The following is a 20,937-nucleotide window of genomic DNA, read 5'->3' as shown; positions in this document are numbered from 1 at the left end:
TGATCAGTTTATTTGACCAAAAGTAAAACAACAAATTTGGTTATATTCCTAGTATACGGTGATAGTTTCTATGCTAATTGAAAATTTAGGCCTACTTTATAGCATCTAAAATAAAGAAACATAGTTGAAGAACAAATTAATCCTTATTCAAAAAAGAATAAATACAAATGATTAATAATTCTGTGTTATCATCATGAGATGACATAATTTATTTTAGGTAAGGTAGGCCTACCGTACCTACTTTTATTTTTTAAAATATGATATTGTTATCAGCTGAATTGTGATTAATTTTTGAAACCTTTCCGTTTCAAATAACTAATCGTTCAATTTACAATAATAGATTACAATAATTATTTAGCATATTTTACTGTTTGCTTATCATATGGTCATAATTATAATACAATTAATATAAATGTTTCTTCATAGATTTCTTTGCATAATTTCTGAAACTCCCACACTTACATGATTTGAAATGTTATCAGAATGCCTAGTATATTGCTATCATTGCATATTCAATAATCCTGTGTTATTGAATCATCATGAGTCCACATAATTCATTCTATTTACCTACCTACTTTTATTGTAAAAAAATGAGATTGTATCAGCTGAATTGTAATTCATTTTTGAAACCTTTTAATTTCAAATTGTTCATTTTACTCTGGTAATCATGTAGCATATTTTACTGTTTGCTTATCATAGTCATATAATATAATGAAATGTATCTTCGTTACTTGCTTCATTTCTGAGACTCTCACTCTTACATGATTTGAAATTACACCAATGCACACCTACATAATTCTACATTCATAGCCTGCTGTAAGTAGGCCTGTATTATTAAATCAAGATATTTCCTTAAACGATAAATCTTTCCTTTAACAATAACAATGAATCATATAATCCAAAAAAACAATAGTATATCCTATCAACATAAACATAAGACTGTGTTTAATAGTTTCAATTAAACACAGCCCTCCTTTGGACTGTGTACGAACAAAATTCGGGATTGGAATAATAAGGACTATGAGCCTGTTTTTTCATTCCCAATCATTTCATGACAGTTTATATTTGTCCTTGTTAAATAAGTAAAAATTAATACAGATTTACAGAATAAATTTTTTTATCTGAGCCAGCTGGTGACAGGACAATAACGTTGGAGACACACGTGGTCTGCTATCTCTTCATAGTGAATGATTTAATAGGATCAACAGAGTTGCCAACAATTTGCAATTGAATAATCACATTTTATCAAATTTCGAGCTTATTTCCAATTTTAGGTGAAAATGTTACTCAACATTGATTGCAGAGATTTTCATACTCAATCTTATACACTTGAAATTTTTTGTTCAAGTTGTATCTTAAGCCTGATAATAGAGAATCTAAAGTCAAACTTTGCATAGATGGGGCGGAGCTCCTGGAATTTTTACAGATATGAGACTTGTGACAGTTGATAGAGCTTATCAATTCTATTGAGACTATTCTAGGTATAAATTTTGATCAAAATCGTTGGAGCCGTTTTCGAGAAAATCGCAAAAAACCCTGTTTTTGACAACATTTTTGCCATTTTAACCGCCATCTTGAATTGCATTTGATCGAAATTGTTCGTGTCGGATCCTTATAGGGGAAGGACCTTAAGTTCCAAATTTCAAGTCATTCTGTTGATTGGGAGATGAGATATCGTGTACACAGACACACATACACACACACACACACACATATACACACATACAGACCAATACCCAAAAACCACTTTTTTGGACTCAGGGGACCTTGAAACGTATAGGAATTTAGAAATTGGTGTACCTTAATTTTTTTCGGAAAGCAATACTTTCCTTACCTATGGTAATAGGGCAAGGAAAGTAAAAATGAAAGATATGGGAATGCACATCAGTTAAATCGAATTTTATTCTGTTATTTGAATCTGTATGGATTGTGTGGAATAAAAATGTGGGAGCCATTTCGCTTTTATATACTGTACTAACTATAACAACTATAGATTGGCATAAACTTGCCAAATGTGTTTGCTTGTGAATGGAGATTGCTTCAGATGTGAAGTTGATCTTAAATCTTCTTGTTATCTGTGAGATACTTTATACCTATATGAAGATTATGAAGATAATCTATATGAAGATACTTCATACTTATATCTATTTGCAGTGCTGTTACTCATTCAATGATCAATTTCAGGGCCTCTGACATGACCTAACGACTGCTTTTTAGGCAGCCGGGACCGACTTTTAACGTGTCTATTTCACAATAGATGTCCATATTGAATGAAATCACTGAAGTTATTAGTCAATGAAATAATCAATAAAGAATGAATTACTTGTTAGAACATAGCTAGAAAACATAATACTGTATGATAAGTTAGAACAGACATTACATTCAAGAAAGTATTAACCTTGAAATAGTTATTATCCACCGACCTAGTGTGCGCTCTACTTAATACATTCTCACCAATCCCTAACTATAGTGAAATCCATGTTAAAATGACAATGCTTGATTAGCAATGGTATTGCTATCCTTGTCTCTCATTCAACAAAGCAGATAGCGCCATCTCTTTCTCACTTTGCTCTGTTGCCAGATCGTCTTTCGACGAATGTCAACAATGTAGAATTAATAATTGAGTAACGAAATATTTCTTCTTAATTATGTAAATTTATTATGAAATTATTGAAAAGTATGAATAATTGATTGTATTGAATGAGAATGAACAGATCATATTACATCAATCTACCGTCAGCTGTATTAGCTACCGTCTATAGAAGGTATTGACAAGACAGAGGATCGGCAACGTTTTTCTCCTATCTTTCTCCACTGCCATTATAACGTGGACCTCACTACAGTAGTTGCTTCTCCCATATGATGTGTAGTGCAGGAAGCTGTCCGATTGGGTTGGCATTTGGGAATTGGATGATTGGGGATCAGTTGGTATTTGGGATGATAATCAGCCAATCAGAGAGCTTCCTGCCCTGCCGACTCTCCTGAAAACCGCTTCATTTAGCTTGGCACTTATGTTTTTCCAAGATAGTTTACTTGACTAGGAAATCAAACAGGTTATAACATTTACACTAGTCTGATTTTTGTAATACTGACCCCATTTCAGTACTGATAAAAAAATATGTTATACACTCATGTGTTCATGTTAGTGCTGAAAATGTGAAAATCTTGCAGGAAAGTCTGTTAACTTTTAATCTTAATTATAGACAACCAGAACCAATTAGAGAAGCCTTGTCTGATTGGTTCTTGCCAAATTTAATCATGATTAAAAACTTAACAGGCTTTTATGCAACTGAGCCTAATTCTTTGTTATTGTGGTATAATTAATTCTACCTGAATTCTTGAATTCTTAATAGTGAAACATAACCAATTCTATGACACATGGTTTTTTATTTAAATAAATATAATTTTATGTGTCCTGATATGTACTTTCCTGATAAGTACCTAACCTAGCACTTTTGTAGTCACAAAACTCGCAACTGAAGGGGTTTTCCCATGTATGATGACATGTGTTCTGATATGAATTTTCAAAGAACTTGAACTAGCAGTTTTGAAATCACAAAATTCGCAGCTGAAAGGTTTCTCTTCTTTATGTCTCCTGATAATATGTAATTTCAAATTACCTAACTGGGCACATTTATAGTCACAAAAATTGCAGCTGAAGGGAGTTTCTCCTGTATGTGTTCTGATATGTCTTCTCAAATTATCTGAATCAGCACATTTATAATCACATAAATCGCAGCTGAAAGGAGTTTCTCCTGTATGTGTTCTGATATGTCTTCTCAAAGTACCTAACTGGGCACATTTATAATCACATAAATCGCAGCTGAAGGGAGTTTCTCCTGTATGTGTTCTGATATGTCTTCTCAAATTACTTGAATCAGCACATTTATAATCACATAAATCGCAGCTGAAAGGAGTTTCTCCTGTATGTGTTCTGATATGTCTTCTCAAAGTACCTAACTGGGCACATTTATAATCACATAAATCGCATCTGAAGGGAGTTCCTCCTGTATGTGTTCTGATATGTACTTTCAAAGTACCTGACTTGGCACATTTATAGTCACAAAAATTGCAGCTGAAAAGAGTTTCTCCTGTATGTGTTCTGATATGTCTTCTCAAATTACTTGAATCAGCACATTTATAATCACATAAATCACAGCTGAAGGGAGTTTCTCCTGTATGTGTTCTGATATGTCTTCTCAAAGTACCTAACTGGGCACATTTATATTCACAAAATTTGCAGCTGAAAGGGTTTTCTGCAGTGTGTTTTCGAATGTGTCTCTTCAAATTGGCAGAATTTGGTGTCTTATAGCTACAGTGAGCACAGCTGTATAACTTGGTCTTTTTGCCAGCCACAGATGACTCAGTGCACTTTTCCACTGGAGAGATTGAATGCTCATTCAGTCCACCCACTTCTGTTGCATAGTCTCGGCCAGATGTGCTGCAGTTTGAAGGCCACATCTCTGGTTCACTCTTCACTGAACTTCCTTCAGCCTCTTGCTCATCTGCAATCATCAATGATATAACTGGTAGATTATAGAAATAGATACATGGTTGGTGAGAATCATGGAAACAGCTTCATATTTCTCTACAAAGAAAATTATTTAACAGTAGGTTTCTTTGGGGAAACAAACTTGAATCCAACTACATTTTTCCAAATGCAAAGGTGGTCATACATGATTCTGATAGGCCTACAAAATTTCACTAAAAAAATTATATAAAGAAAAATTCATCCAAAATTAAATGAGTACATTGAAGATCTAAACCATCAGATTATACATTTTCAAGTGTTAGTGAAAACTTTCAGTAATATCCAATCACATATCCAACACTTTGAACAGAAAATTTCGATATGACAAATTTCTAAATCAGCCTACTAATCGATTACATATTTGTATGATTTAGTCGTTTATACATCGATATCTCGCCGACACGACAGGACAGGACAGAATTTACTCCGATAGAAAGTATTAGAGGAGACTGTGGTTAATAACTGCGCGAGGTCTACTGTTCACAGAACTACTAGTTATGAAAACTCATGAAATTATTGAAAAATAGAATTTCTTGCTTAATAAAATATAACTGATTATTTAAACGAGAATGAACAGTTAATATTACATCAATAAACCTGTATCAGCGACCGTCTATAGAAGGCATTGACAAGACTGAGGATCGGCGACATTGTTCTCCTATCTTTCTCCACTGCCATTATAACGTGGACCTCACTATAGGAATGATGCTCACAGAAAATTTCGATATATCAGATTTCTAAATCAGCCTACTAATTAATTACATATTTGTATGATTTACTAATATCTTCAAATGTGAATATCTTTAAAACTGTCTGAGATTTCCATGCTTTGATTTCGCCTTTCATTTCGTCTAAAAATTCTGTATCAAAAGCATATTTATAATATCATATAACCACCAAAATGAAGTTGGATTCAAAATGTCTGATCCAAGATGGTGGACCAAAATTGTGAGGTGACATAAAAGTAGTCTTTTTTAATACCCAATTCGATTACTGTCGAATTATTCTTGTGAAAATATTAATAATGTTCACCGCCCTGTATACAGAGTGTTCTGAAAAAAGGTGCCCATGAGTCAGGGCTTGATTCCTCTCATCAAAAGAAGAAAAAGGTTCTAATTAACATAGGTCCGAAAATGCTTGGTTTCCAAGTTATCCAGAGTGAAAGATTTCTTCTGAATTTCAGTTCCCCTGCCAAAACGAAGCCCTACTGGTATTTGTTGGCTGTTAATTCAGAGGTAAAATTTAGCGTACTTTATGTAAAATAACCTGAAAAATTCAATTAAACCCTTTCCAGACCCTTAGCTACAGTAATTTTAAGATATGTGATGAAATACGCAAAACTTGGTCCCGAAAAACTAGTTCCTTTAAGGTTTGAAGCAGATTTACTATGTAATGTGCTCTGTATACAGGGCGGTGAACATTATTAATATTATTTTCACAAGGATAATTCAACAGTAATCGATTTGGGGATTAAAAAAGACTACTTTTATGTCACCTTACAATTTTGGTCTACCATCTTGGATCAGACATTTTGAATCCAACTTCATTTTGATGAATGGAAGGTGATTAGGCCTATATGATATAAATATGCTTTTGATACAGAATTTTTAGACGAAATGAAAGGCGAAATCAAAACATGGAAATCTCAGATAGTTTTAAAGATATCCACATTTGAAGATATTAGTAAATCATACAAATATGTAATTAATTAGTAGGCTGATTTAGAAATCTGACATATCGAAATTTTCGTGAGCATCATTCCTATAGTGAGGTCCACGTTATAATGGCAGTGGAGAAAGATAGGAGAACAGCTCGCCGATCCTCAGTCTTGTCAATGCCTTCTACAGACGGTACTGATACAGGTTTATTGATGTAATATTAACTGTTCATTCTCGTTTAAATAATCAGTTATATTTTATTAAGCAAGAAATTCTATTTTTCAATAATTTCATGAGTTTTCATAACTAGTAGTTCTGTGAACAGTAGATCTCGCGCAGTTATAAACCAGAGTCTCCTCTAATACTTTCTATCAGAGTAAATTCTGTCCTGTCGGCGAGATATTGGTGTATAAACGACTAATGGCTGTTTGGGTTGTTGTATCGAAAATGCTAATAATTTTATGTAAACAGCTATGCTACTATCATCAAAAGCTTACCGAGTTGGAAGCAGAGAAAAGTTAGGAGAAAATACTATGCTACTTCAAGTTATCAATTGCATGCCTCACTGCATGCAATTGATAGTCCACACAATTTATAATCCACTCGAAAGCTGATTTATAATCTATATCAATAAAAATCGAGCCACAAATTTTAACATTCAATTTATTTATTTTTTATTTCACAAAGGCGACTTTCTAGAAGTATTTTAAGCCTTGGTGATGATGATGGGATGAATGATAATGCAATGAAGGTAGAGTTATGAATGAATAAAAATGATGGGTTATGCTATTCACTTGAATTGATTTGAGTCCACTTTTCAGTACAGAAGTATATAAACTGGAAATTTTGAATTTGATTTGATTAAAACCCGAATATAATAGAAGGTTACATTCAATAAACTCTGAGAACTTGAAAATATTGAGTTATTAAGAAAAATTTTGAACCAGAAATAAAACACAGACTAATTCACTGAAAGCACAGCTGTTATAATACATTTTTTATGTGTGCACCGAATTTGATGATTTTTTTAGTTGTGTTTGTTATGTTCAGGAGAAGGTTTATGGCCTATCAAATTCATGATCCGGCATCAGGACTCTTTCCTACGGTCCTTCAAAGTTTACATGTAATCCTTATGGGAGAAGATTTGTGAGCTGGCCACACACAGTTATTAAAATCAGCTGTTATAATCATTGCGTCATCCAACGGCCGTCGGTAGATCTGTATTTCAATTTTCTTTCTATCGATTCACAACATTTCAATTCTAATAATAATGCCACGGTACGAACGACGTCAAAACTTGGGTCGTAGAACTCGAAATATTGTAAATTTAGAATATGCACGGGAAAATCAGCAGCAAGGAGATATACCATTCAATTTCCCAGCAAGCTGCATTCAACTATAATATCTAAAAATACAAACTGCTGCACAACTAAGCACATAGGAAGTCCATATTGAGATATAAATGTATATACTGATTGTTGGATAATTTTCATAAAAATATAGTGCATCAGATTAAGCTAAGGTTATGCACACCTGAGGAGGCGCAGCTTAGTGATACAAAGTGTTGATCTTATGGAGATTGCCTTATCACACCGTTCCACACCATGCCCGATTCAGTGTATGTGAGTTCTTCCATTCAAACCAATAAGAAAGAAACACCGGGATGCACAATACCGCCTCGCGCCTCTTCAGGTGTGCATCCAGCTTAAGTTTGTCATGAGATGCATTAACTATTTTGCGGTACAAAGTTCGCCGGGCCAGCTAGTTATAAATAATTCTATAGTCTGATTTTAACTCTAATATTGACGTATGAAGGAGGCTCATTTTCCTTTCATATTAACCTTAAAATGCAAAGTTTCCAAAAACCTTGTATATAAGTCGACGCGCAATTTAAAAAGAAACATACCTACCTGTCAAATTTCATGAGAATATTATTACCCCGTTACGCCGTTTTGCTGTAAATGTGGAACATATAAACATAAAAACATAAAGAGACATGCAAAACCGTCGACTTGAATCCTTAGACCTCACTTCACTCGGTCAATTAAGATGAAATATTTCGTTAATTAATTATTAATTCTACATTGTTGAGAGACGATCTGGCAACAGAGCAAAGCGAGAAGAAATAGCGCTATCTGCTTTGTTGAATGATAAACAAGGATAGCAATACCATTGCTAATCAAATACTGCCATTATAACGTGGACCTCACTATACACTGATTATCCATTTACAAATATGAATAATCATTTTCCAAAAAAACTGCACACTATCTAATCACCCAAGCAAAGTGTGTGGACCCTGATTAACAACGATTTGAGAAGTGATAGAATGAATCTCACCATATGACTCCTCCTTTATGAAAATCATGTTGTAGCCAGGGATTAGATAATGTTGTTGGCTGCAATCATCTTCCACTGCAGCTGGATGCTGGCTGCTATCATCCTCCTCCTCCTCCTTTTTAACAGTAACAGTCGCCATCTGCAATATTCACATTCACAATTAATGGCAGGAATGTTATTATAGGCTACTATTATTTATGATATTTTACAGAAAAAGTTGAGTGTAGGTTCAATGAAGCACAAATTGGATGAAATTTGAGATATAAGCAACAAGTTTTTCAAAACATCTTACAAGTGCTCCATAGACCGATAAAACTGCAATAATCATTACTTCATCCAGGACCACTTGCTGTTGAGCTAGAAATCAACCAACTAGCAGCATATATGGCAGAAAAGTTAGTATAACAGTAAGTAGGTGAATAGCTATTTTATTATGTAAGATGAAAATACAATGTGAAGAAGACAAAGAGGTGCTACATTTACTTTTTAGAATAAAAATACATCGATAATTTATTCTGAATCATCTCCAAATCATTGTTGGCAGTCGTTTATATTTATATTGTAGTACCTTCTATAGAAGGTGATGCAGAACAAATGTGGCAACTATGAGGTCCCATCATTCCCTCTCACTTAATAGCCTAAATCACACTATAGGAGTGATACCCGGCCTGGCAAATAATATTGGCTCTCATCAAATGTCCATTCACTTTTTTCATCTATATTTACAGTAGCAAATGTATTTGAGGTGGTTGACAACATTACAGCATGAAATTTAGATGTTTGTTCAATAATAACTATTATGAAGTATAACTACAGTAGTATATTTTTCTAGTAAAGATAGAAAACATACCTGATTGGAGGTTGGTTGTGGCTCTTCTTTGATGTGATTAGTTTCACATTCTTCTCTCTCAATCTTTACCTGTAAACAACAAAAGAAAAGTCTAGTGTAATTTGAGATTAAGGTTATGAAGTTACTATCCTTTTCTGTCATTGCTACATCATTCCTAGGCTATGTAAAATACAATTATCTACCACATTGTTCAATCTAAATAAAGAAAGCTAATAATTTTTGAATAAAAAATATATATATTCTCGAACTGAAATTAATATATTTGAGGCATAATTGATCAATGTCCAAAGAAATCAATAATTAATATTATAACCGACATTTTCGGATGACTTGAATCACAGCTATCTACCAACAGAAGGTGATGAAAATAAATGTAGCAAGAATGCCATTCTATAATATCCACTGATTTTATAGTGTGAATTCAACCATGGAAGTAAGAAATTGGAGATGATCATTTGAAAAATTGGACTCTGCTAGTCATTGAACTGGAATGTGAAGGAGGTCCTGAAATGTAATGTACAGTTATGCAATGATACAACTCTGAAATTCTGTACCTCAGAGTAAGAAGGGCGTAAGTCTCAAACGGCTGATTTTACAGGAGAGCCCAAAAAGTATTACACTCCCAGCCGGGGCTAATAGAGTTTAAGTCGAATCAACATTAATTGTGAATTATTGGACTTACATTGTTTCAGTTTTGATGCTTACTGGACTTGAACTTTTTCAGCTCTGGCTATCTTCAAAACTGCAGAAGAATTATCTTGAATCTATAGAGTTCGAAAAACTGAATAAGACTAAAAACATATTTTTGTCAAGAAAAGGGCTCACGCTCCTCTAGCTGAGGTACAAAATTGTGATTTCAAGCTGAAATGATAGGATTACTTGTTGAAAGTTGATTCATGGGGAGCATAAGTTAATTCTACATTCTTCATAATAGAAATTCTCACTTTAATGAGGATTATTCATGAAGTTTTGTAATTTTTACCCATTGCAGAGCATAGGTCACACCTGCTTATTCGAATAAATATCTTGATATATTTATTACCTGAAGTCTGCTTTCTTGTCTCGATGTTGGTGATAAATCTCTAAGCCTTTCAATGACCACTTTCGCGATTTTCTTACCTGAAATGTAATTCATGTCAAGAATTAACATATTTCAGTATTAATAAATCAGATGTATTGGTGTACGTACAAACTGATATTTACTGTATCATAGCAGATGATACACAAGTGTACGTACAATGACTTGGATCACAGCAACCTACTATATTACTATCTTATACAGCTTCTATAATCTCCGAAACAGCAATCCACTATAATGGAAGGAGGTAGAAAAGGAAAATTGGCAACAATGCTGTCCCATGAAATCCATTGACTTTTAACTGAGAATCTCATCACAGCCACTTGATGAAAAAACAGTGAAGGAAATGTACATTCATAAAACATTCCAAAAATGTAAGATAAATTGAATTTAATGAATTCATATTGTGGACCTCCTCAATGATTTGAAATTAGATTTTTCAAAAAGAGCAGTTTATGTTGGAAATCGGTTTGTGATTAGCAATGTATTATAAATGTGAATAATAAATATTTATTAATTATATTCTCATGATGATAATTTACCTATAATGTTTGGAAACACATGCTCTCAACTAGAGTAGAGTCTTTTCTCGACCTGAGTCGCGTAAGTGTGAGTTGAGCCTAACTCCTCCATGATTTGAAATTAGATTTTTCAAAAAGAGCAGTTTATGTTGAGAATTGGTTTGTGATTAGAAATGAATTATGAATTTGAATAATGAATATTTTATTAATTTTAATGATATGATGATAATTTATTGTTGATATCGAAATAGTGAATATATCGATATTAAATACTCCTAAGAGAACTAAGTCCATCCTTCAAAGTAGAAAGTACTGACTAAATAATTGTAATTGGGATGCAAATATATTATAATTTATTTTACTTACAAACATGGTATTCCATAGTCTGAAAAACTGCAGTTTGACTCTGAAAACAATACAGAGAATTCATTTTTCAATTATTGTTCATGTAGGGCACGGTACTGCTTCACAAATGAGTACCTACTTTATAAGTAATTGGGTACCTAAGGCGAAGTACCCAACCAGTGAGTTTGGGGGGAGGGGGTCAAGCATGCTCCCACTCTGCATCCAGCTGTGAGCAAGGCAGCTCTATCACATTCTATACTCACTGCTTATAAGCAGGCTTGTTCAATAAAATAGTCTATAGAGCCTAGGAGCCTATATAGAACACTAGGGAACTTGAATCGGCAAGCTTGGTTCCCCAAACCAAGTTTGTGTAGGATTTGTCCCACACACTGTAGTGGGGAGAGCAAACAACCGTTCGTTACTTCAGTGTCTTTTGGGGTCTAGAGATGAGTGTTTCAAAGTTTGCAGATGCTGTGTTAGTTTTAGATAAGTGTGGAGTGTTTCTCTTTTCAAGAAGAAGTGAGTAGACAAAAGGGTGGTTGCGGGAGAGAGAGGAGTGTCACATTTGAAACTTTTACACAATCTTGAAGAAAATAACGTAGGAAACTTCAACAATTATTTGATAATGGGTGAGAGTAAATTTAACTACTTGTTAGATATTGCAACGCCTCTAATAAGTACTGTAAGAGAAATACACTACTTAGAACAGCTTTACCACCTGAACACCGCCTTGTAGCTACACTTTGCTACCTACTGGAAGGAGCTTGGAGAATCTGAAATATTTACATATGCAATAGGCCTATTACCCCAATCGGACAAACCCAACTATGTTTTTAATCCAGATTGAAGACCGAATTTATCACGAATTTGGTTGGCGGTTCGCCAATATTCCACATACACTGGGGAACTTGGTTTGAACCAAGTTCCATAGTACATGGGACCCTTAACTGTAGCATTTCCATACATAACCTCACATTTTGTTCTAAGAGAAACAGGCAGCAGCAATTATTTTCTACATTGGAAAGAAGCATAGTATGATAATTTTCAATCTATCATAGATCGAATGATGCATGCTCTACACCAAAATATTAGCTTGTTTTGATCTTGCTTACCATAATTTTGTGTTATTGAAGAGTTCGTAATTGTATTCATTCCCCATAAAAATATCTTTAATTCAGAGAGAAATCTATAAGAAATCTGGACCGCACGTTAGCCCAGCAGTGACGAAAGGGACCTGCCTAATTAATTATTGGAAATAATTAATTCAATCCACGAGACCATCAAGAACGTCATTAATGTGAGTGATAAATCAAATGAGCTCGTTATTAGGCCTTTCTACGCATAATTAGGGAATTAATCAAAAGCGCTATACAAGTTAAATTAAATTAAAGGAAAAATCACAACGTGTTGAGTGCTATCACATAATTTATAAGAAAAGTTCATGAATTTACTTGATATATGTAGGAAGCTTACTTCCATGCACGGCCTGAACTCATATAAAACCCTGAGATCTCATGTTGAATATTAATTTGTTAATAATTATTATTTGTGAATTGATCAAAGTATATCATATTAAATCTGCAGACCGAACAGGTTTTTATTTGTAGAATTCTGAATTGACTTGAAGTCCATATATCAGTATTAAATACAAATTTGTAAATTTTAAAACTCAATATTGTGAATGCTAGTGAACCCTGTGATAATTAATCAGATTTTGGAAAAGAATTTATTTAAAGAAAATTATAGATATAGAAAGTTTTATATGCACTATTTTATGGGAATATATTTTGTGTTTTATGTCAGTATACAAATCATAGAAATTTATTTTATCCTAATTCATCTCGTGATATACAGTTTGAGCTGTCTTGGTACTAAAAAATATTCAGCAGCATATGAAATTATTGAATCAATTAATATTAATCTTGTTAAGAGCATTCAGTACTTATCATCCTTTGATGATAGTCACATTCGTCTGCCAGAAAGAGTATATTGATGATTATATTAATAAGGTTCCAGTTATATCATATAAGGATCCAGAGAGCTTCAAGAACTGGCGTTGTAAGTTCTAAGGAATTTCAAAGGGATAAGTTGGTGAACACCTGTATTCATGACAAGCGTTTTAAGGATCAACTAGAAAAACTATAGTTGGTCTTTATTATTCTTTATTGTGTACATGGTTACTGATAGTCAGTCATCAAATATTCTTTTGATTTCCTCTTTGGTATTCTTCAAGAACTTCAAAGAAGCAGCGGTAAGAATTAATAATCACCGGTCATTGAACCCTATGGTGATTAATTATATTGGAAAAATTCATGTTTCTACCACTGAGCTAGAGCTGAGGTTTGAACACAGCAATTTTGCGAGCCGGACGGCCTTAATTTTTTGTGAATTTATTCGCAAAAGAGGGAATTTAGCAACTGCTCTCGCAGATATCAGAAACACGTCTTCACAATATGTTGACGCGAAATTCAAAAAGGAAGATACCTGTCAAATTTCATGAAAATCTATTGCTGCATTTCGCTGTAAATGCAGAACATAAAAATATAAACATAAAGAGAAATGCAAAACCGTCGACTTGAATCTTAGACCTCACTTCGCTTGGTCAACAAAGATCTGAGCCAGCTGGTGACAGGACAATACGCTGGAGACACACGAGGTCTGCTATCTCTTCATAGTGAATGATTTAATAGAATCAAAAGTTGATAACAGTTTGCAATTGAATAATCACATTTTCTCGAATTTCAAGCGAATTTTCAATTTCAGGTGAAAATTTTACTGAACATTAATAAAGAGATTTTCATGCTCAATCGTTTCCACTTGAAATTTTTCGTTAAAATTATATTTGAGACCTGATAATTTGAAATCTAAAATCAAACTTTGCATAGATGGGGCGGAACTCCTGAAATTTTTACAGATATGGGACTTGTGGCAGTTGAAGGTTGAATGGACGAATTATTAATGGCATAGTTAATTTCCATTCAGAGTGATTGACTGATGCACTTTATTATTATTGTAGGCTATGGATTAGTGACAGTCGAAAACCCATTTAAGGGTGAGTAATGAATATTTTATAGTATTGTTGTATTGTCTTTATTTTAATAATTTTGATATTACAGGTAACAATCCCTGATTTAACAATTCTCCGTTTTCAAATATTTTATAACTAAATTTAAAACCTCGTGCTCAGTAGGTTACATTGCCTGTTGTTATGTTTTCTCAAAAATTAATAAATAATTTATCAATTTAAAATGTCTAGAAAAAATCCTAAATAAATATAGAGCTTTCTGTCTTATCGTAACATGACGTGTCATCCCGGAATGTGAGTGTGAGTGCTGTTATCAGGTCTGGCTGGAACTTTTTCAAATTTCAAATTTTATTTATTCAAGTAAGTTAGAATACATTCTGGTTCATACACGAATCTACAATAAATTACAGTACAACAGCCAATTATGCAGCAAATTTCACATATTATGAAAACTTATTAATTACAATGAAGATTGAATGCAACATTAGAATATTGATAATATAGTATTGTAATATAACTACATAAATCAGCGGTGTTTCAACAATGAATAAATGATAATTTCAATGAATAAATATACACCCCACTATATATTATATGTGTTGGGGTATAAGTAATTAGTTGCTTATTGCGTGTAATAATTACTATTTACAAACTTCATTCACTGATATGGGATTAAAGTTTTTCATAATAAAATTAGTAAAAATGTATAATACAAACAAACAAAATTATGGAATTAGTAAATAAATATTAATGTTCTATTAAGGATAATAATAAGAAAGGTTATTTTTAGAAAAATGAAAAACAGTAAAGAGTGGAATGAAGAATAAATAGTTTCAATATTTACAGTCTAACTAAATTTTCACAATTTTCCACTCCAATATCAACCAACCAGGAAAATAAACTTTTCTTGAACCTGTGTCTATTGAATTCTTCCCTAATGTAACTTGGTATTGAATTATAAATTTTTGGTCCCAAATATGTGTAGTTTCTTTGCCCAAATGTAGTGTTCATCCTTGGTACTATTGAATATGTGTTTCTCTGCCTTGTTTGATGGTTATGATCTGCCAGTCTTATGTGTTCGTTGTTTCTCCTCATTCGCGTGATGATAGCCTGGATGTAGAGTTGTCTTACACTCAGTACTTTACTGTCCTTGAAAAGAATGTTCGTGGGGAATTGATTCTCCTTGAAGCCTATTATTTTTAGTATTCGTTTTTGAAGTTTATAGAGAGGTTCAACATGTGTAAAATTCGTAGCTCCCCAGATAATTATGACGTATCTTAAAATTGATTGCACTAAAGAAAAATAAACAGTTTTTAATGTCTCATAGTTGAGGATTTTACGGAGTTGATAGAATTTGTAGAGAAGCTTCCTGATCCGGGTAATTGATAGATTAATGTGCTTGTCCCATTTGAATTTGTTGTCCACTATTGTTCCTAAATATTTTATTTCATTGACTTGTTGAATTGAAGGGCAATCACACGGGTTGTTGGTGCTTCCACAGTGATGCAGGATTATTGAAGAATCCGGTGGTCTCGTCCGTTCTGTCAGAGAAAAGGCTAAAAATTTCGTTTTTGTTGCATTTACTGTAAGCAAATTTTCTCTTAACCATTTATCGACTTTGATCAATTCTTCCTGTGCCAGATTAAAAACTTCCTCCCAGGTGTTTCCTTCAAATAGTATACACGTATCATCAGCAAAAGCTATTACTCTTCCTCTTATCTTAATTGAACATAGCTCATTTGCATATGCCAAATACAGAATTGGCCCAAGAACTGTTCCTTGGGGAATCCCAAACTTCATCGTTTCCTCTGAACTGAGATGTTCTTCAACTTTGACTTTTTGACGCCGGTCACAGAGGTATGATCTAAACCATGCTAGAGGAACTCCTCTAATTCCCATGGCTTCTAATTTCTTCAGCAGCAAACTGTGATTAACAGTGTCAAAAGCTTTTGCTAGGTCCAGGAACACTGCTGCACATTTTTTGTTATTTTCTAGCTTATCTGTGACAAAATTTGACAATTCTAATACCGCATCTTCTGTACTCCTCCCCTCACGAAAACCAAATTGATTCCTAGATAGTAAGTTGTTTTTTTCCATGTAATTCACAAGACGTTTCTTTACCAGTTTTTCCAAAATCTTAGAAATATTGCTTATAAGTGAAATAGGCCTGTAATTGGTGGCATTTGTTTTGTCGCCTCCTTTATGTAATGGTCTAACACATGTCTCTTTCATAGCTTTTGGAAAAATTCCTTTTGACAGACTTAAATTAAATATGTGAATTAATGGTTTTACAATTACATTTTTTATCGACTTCAATGTTCTATTATTGATTCCATCAAGTCCTGGAGCACTGTCATTTCGCAAACTACTAATAGCTCCAAGAAGCTCATCTTCAGTTACTGGGTGAAAGTAGATGGAGTGTAGAGTTCTTGTAACAGGTTTATATTGGGATATGATTTGGTCTAGTGGTTTTCTTAAGGAATCTATTATTGTCTCCGCCATTTCTTCACCTACATTTGTGAAAAAGTTATTCATGTGGTTGAGCACAGTTTCTGGATTTTCCTTTAGATTGAAAATCCTATCATCTATTTGAATAGCATTCAATTTCATTTTTGTTTTTGATTTAGAGTCAGTAGCATCTCTGATTACTTTCCACATTTTTTTATTATCCTTTCCAGCTTCATACAATTTATCTCTATAGTATTGGTCCTTTGTTTCATGAATTAAAGCTGTGAGTGTATTCCTATACCGACGATAGAAGTTGGTTAAGTTAATGTTGTTTGGGTCTTCCTTTCTTCTTTTGTTGAGTAGATTTCTGGTTCTTATTGCTGCTACTATACCTCTGGTGATCCATGGTTTGATGGGTTTGTACTTCTTCTGCCGCTGATGCTGCTTGATATTATTTTGTATATGTTGTCTCAGAGTTGTCTCAACTGTCTACAACGTTGATGGAAAGATACAGTTTTCAAGATGTTCAGTGTTTTTGAACGGGTAGTATTATAGTCAACTGTCCACTAATGTTGATGGAAAGATACATTTTCAAGATGTTCGATGTTTTTGAACAGGTAGTATTATAGTCCACTAGACAGCTGATTTATGATGAATAATTCTATAGTCTGATTTTTACGTTAATATTGGCATATAAAGGAGGCTCCTTTTTCCTTTTATATTATTATCCTTGAACTGCAAAATTTCCAAAAACCTTGTATATACATCGATGCACAATTTAAAAAGGAACATACCTGTCAAATTTCATGAAAATCTATTACCGCGTTTCGCCATAAATGTGCAACATAAAAACATATGAACATAAAAACATCAAGAGAAATGCCAAACCGTCGACTTGAATCTTAGACCTCACTTTGCTCGGTCAATCAATCACTGTCATTGACTGATCTCCCTCCATTTCTCTGCACTGCATATTCCTCCAAGTCTGAAGTAAATTTGCACGGACTATAGCAGGTAGCCCGATCTCCGCAAGAGTCCAATTAAATACTTGACAAACTGGACCTACTAAGATCTTGTTAAATTGAAAATAGGCCTGTAACCATCCTCGGTGAATTGAGAATCTATATGCAAAATTTCAAGTGAATTTGTTAACTAGTTGAGACGTGATGATGTAGGCTACGTGTCACTCGTGAATTTCCTATACCATATGTTTTAAAGGCCAGTTGTCAGTTATTTCCACTATTATAATAGATAATTGGCGCCAATACTTGGAGCCCCTTCCAAGATTTCCCGGAAAATCCGAAACCGGAAATGATACAGGAACGTTCAGTTAGTTAGCACTTCCGGCTACTTAGAACTTCCTGCTTATTCATGAAACCCCCACAAGAGGTGACCATTATTGACAGTACAGTCTTGATTATCTGATCTGAACTCTCCTATAGGAAGGAAGCGCCTTTTTGTAAGATCTACTATAATGAAATTCATGTAATAAAGTCAGTGGAAAAGATCTGACTACGGGATTATTTATTATTTTACAAAGGCGAATACCTAGAAGTAAAACTGAAACTAAAAAAAAAAAAACTAGTGACCCCTTGGGTTGGAGAACTTGCTCGAGAACTCACATGACCACCGTCTCATTTGAAAATCTGGTGTGGCGCACTCACACAACTTTCCTTGCCGTTATGAAAATTGATCACCTGACGTTAGTGTTCCCGCGCATCTCAAGTCTACTATTCAAAGATTTGAGCCAGCTGGTGACAGGGCAATAACGCTGGAGACACACGAGGTCTGCTATCTCTTCATAGTGAATCATATATTAGAATCAACCGTTTCCAACAGTTTGCAATTGGATAAATACATTTTCTCTAATTTCGAGCTTATTTTTAATTTTAGATGAAAATACTACTGAACATCAATTGTAGAGATTTTGTTTGAATTGTATATGAAGCCTGATAATTGAGAATCTGAAATCAAACTTTGCATAGATGGGGTGGAGCTCCTGAAATTTTTACATATAGATATGGGACTTGTGGCAGTTGATAGAGCTTATCGATGACTATTTCAGATATAACTTTAATCAAAATCGTTGGAGCGGTTTTCCAGAAAATCGCGAAAACCCCTGTTTTTGACAATATTTTATCCATTTTCGCCGCCATCTTTAATTGCATTTGATCGAAATTGTTCGTGTCGGATCCTTATATTGTAAGGACCTCAAGTTCCAAATTTCAAGTCATTCCGTTAATTGGGAGATGAGATATCGTGTACACAGACGCACATACACTCATACACACACACACACACACACACACACTCACACACACCCAAAAACCATTTTTTGTATTCAGGGGACCTTGAAACGTATAGAAATTTAGTAATTGGGGTACCTCAATTTTTTTCGGAAAGCAGTACTTTCCTTACCCTATAGGAGGTTTCTATTATAGGAGTTATTATTAGTTTTAGTATTATTCTTATATTGGGGAATTCCATCATATTCAGGGAATCAAATTTATGAAAACATAATGTTATTATAATTCCTCTTAAATCTCCTTCTAGTATCTAACTGTATTGAAAAAAAACTAAGATACTTATGGGCTCAGATAATATGCTCAGATCAGACAAGGTTGACTATTTGCATTATCCATTTTATAATATATTAGATCTAATATTATTAATGATCATCATCCTGGCTATACTCAACTGAAAAATTCGATCAACCAAACCGTTGACTGCTTGACTCAGAATTGATAGTTGAATAATATGATGAATAAAATGGAATACTATTTATTACTTATCCAGATCTTATATTGAAATAAAATTCTTATTTATATTTTTAAATAGTATGGATACTCTTATAAATTCAGCATTTATATACCAGCAAGTTTCAAATCAGTTTCCACTAATGGTAGCCTACCACTTTATAGTTAACCACATTGTGAAAGATCTCTCTTCATGTGCGTTAATCGACAAACTGGATCGGGAAAATACCTAGTTTGTCTCATTTTTTTGGGTTGTGGTAGTTTTTAGGGCTGGTGGTTTTCTGCGACCCCCACGTTCACGCCTATGGCCAAAATGACCACGTAGCTGTGGTCCGGGTGACACCTAGATGGCATCCCAAAAACCCAAATATTTTGAGAATCAATGAATCATCTTGATAGTACCCCGAGGGGTCCTTAATCACGATGATTCTCCAAAAAATCTTTATTATTCATTATCAGTTGTATCTCAGCAATTATAAATTGAAATGTGAAGTTATACAGACATTCCCACAAAACTCTGGCGAGAGGCAGCACTTATAAAGTCAGTTATCAGTGACAAATCCAATGACAACTGCATCGAAATTCATTTTGCCAGTTCTTCACGCATCAAAGAGAGTTTATAGATGGTCAAATTTGCAAAACTGATCCCCAAAATTGATGAAAAGACATGATCAAAGTGGCACCAACGGAAAATCGAGTAGAGAAAAGCTTAATGTAGTTATAGAATGTGACGCTAGATAGCGCTGGCAGCAAACACGATACAAACCACTTTGATACTGTATCATTCAACATGCAACAGAATGAAGTCTGTTTCTTGAGGAATGAGGATCCAAGTGAATGGAAAAAAATAGTATTTATTTTTATTTTATTTATTTATTTATTTATAATATGTATTTTTACATTATTGTCCAGCATCATCGAGATGTAATGTTGAGCTTTTGCATCTTTGATTTTGAAAATCTTAATCTTATCAGCACTTTCACCCTGTTGTTCTGAAGTTTCAGTTCCATCTACCACATCCATCAGATCTTTAGCTTTAAGTAATATTTTAATTTCAAATTCCCACATAGTGAATGAATCTGCATCCTTCAGCTTATGCACATAGTTCTCCCCATCCATCGGCGCCATTTTGAGTTTACCTTTTACTATTATTTTAAGAGATAAACCAATAATCACTTGTTTTAAGATTTAACTTTTTACTTGTTTTTACATTTTTAGCCATTATCTGGGCCCATAACCTGATAAAGTTTTATTTTTACTTTTAAAGAATAAAGAGTTGACGAGGGAAACTCACAAAGAAAACAATTTTACATACCGACTGCGTTTTAGTCACCATGACAGTGCTGCCACCATAGTTGTTCAAACACATAAATAATTTTGACATT

At 33.7% G+C, this 20,937-nt stretch overlaps 2 protein-coding genes across 2 annotated transcripts in view; both read right to left on the bottom strand.

The window, feature by feature from the left end:
• LOC120354199 (gastrula zinc finger protein XlCGF57.1-like) overlaps positions 1 to 12,444 on the bottom strand; it is a 50,573-nt gene extending 38,129 nt beyond the window's left edge. Inside the window, exons 1-4 of the mRNA XM_039440841.1 lie at positions 12,436 to 12,444; positions 11,345 to 11,384; positions 10,422 to 10,498; positions 9,380 to 9,448 (exon numbers count right to left, since the gene is read on the bottom strand). Of these exons, the coding sequence (XP_039296775.1) occupies positions 9,380 to 9,448; positions 10,422 to 10,498; positions 11,345 to 11,384; positions 12,436 to 12,438 (189 nt within the window). The 5' untranslated portion in view covers positions 12,439 to 12,444. The remainder of the gene's footprint in view (positions 1 to 9,379; positions 9,449 to 10,421; positions 10,499 to 11,344; positions 11,385 to 12,435) is intronic.
• LOC111060672 (gastrula zinc finger protein XlCGF17.1-like) overlaps positions 3,369 to 20,937 on the bottom strand; it is a 458,016-nt gene continuing 440,447 nt past the window's right edge. The window contains exons 4-5 of the mRNA XM_039440849.1: positions 8,530 to 8,668; positions 3,369 to 4,505 (exon numbers count right to left, since the gene is read on the bottom strand). Coding sequence (XP_039296783.1) covers positions 3,442 to 4,505; positions 8,530 to 8,668 — 1,203 coding nt within the window. The 3' untranslated portion in view covers positions 3,369 to 3,441. The remainder of the gene's footprint in view (positions 4,506 to 8,529; positions 8,669 to 20,937) is intronic.

The sequence above is a fragment of the Nilaparvata lugens genome, chromosome 14 (assembly GCF_014356525.2).
Source record: "Nilaparvata lugens isolate BPH chromosome 14, ASM1435652v1, whole genome shotgun sequence".
NCBI lineage: Eukaryota > Metazoa > Arthropoda > Insecta > Hemiptera > Delphacidae > Nilaparvata > Nilaparvata lugens.
Note: the sequence above shows the minus strand (reverse complement) of the source record. Positions and strands in the feature narration are given on the sequence as shown.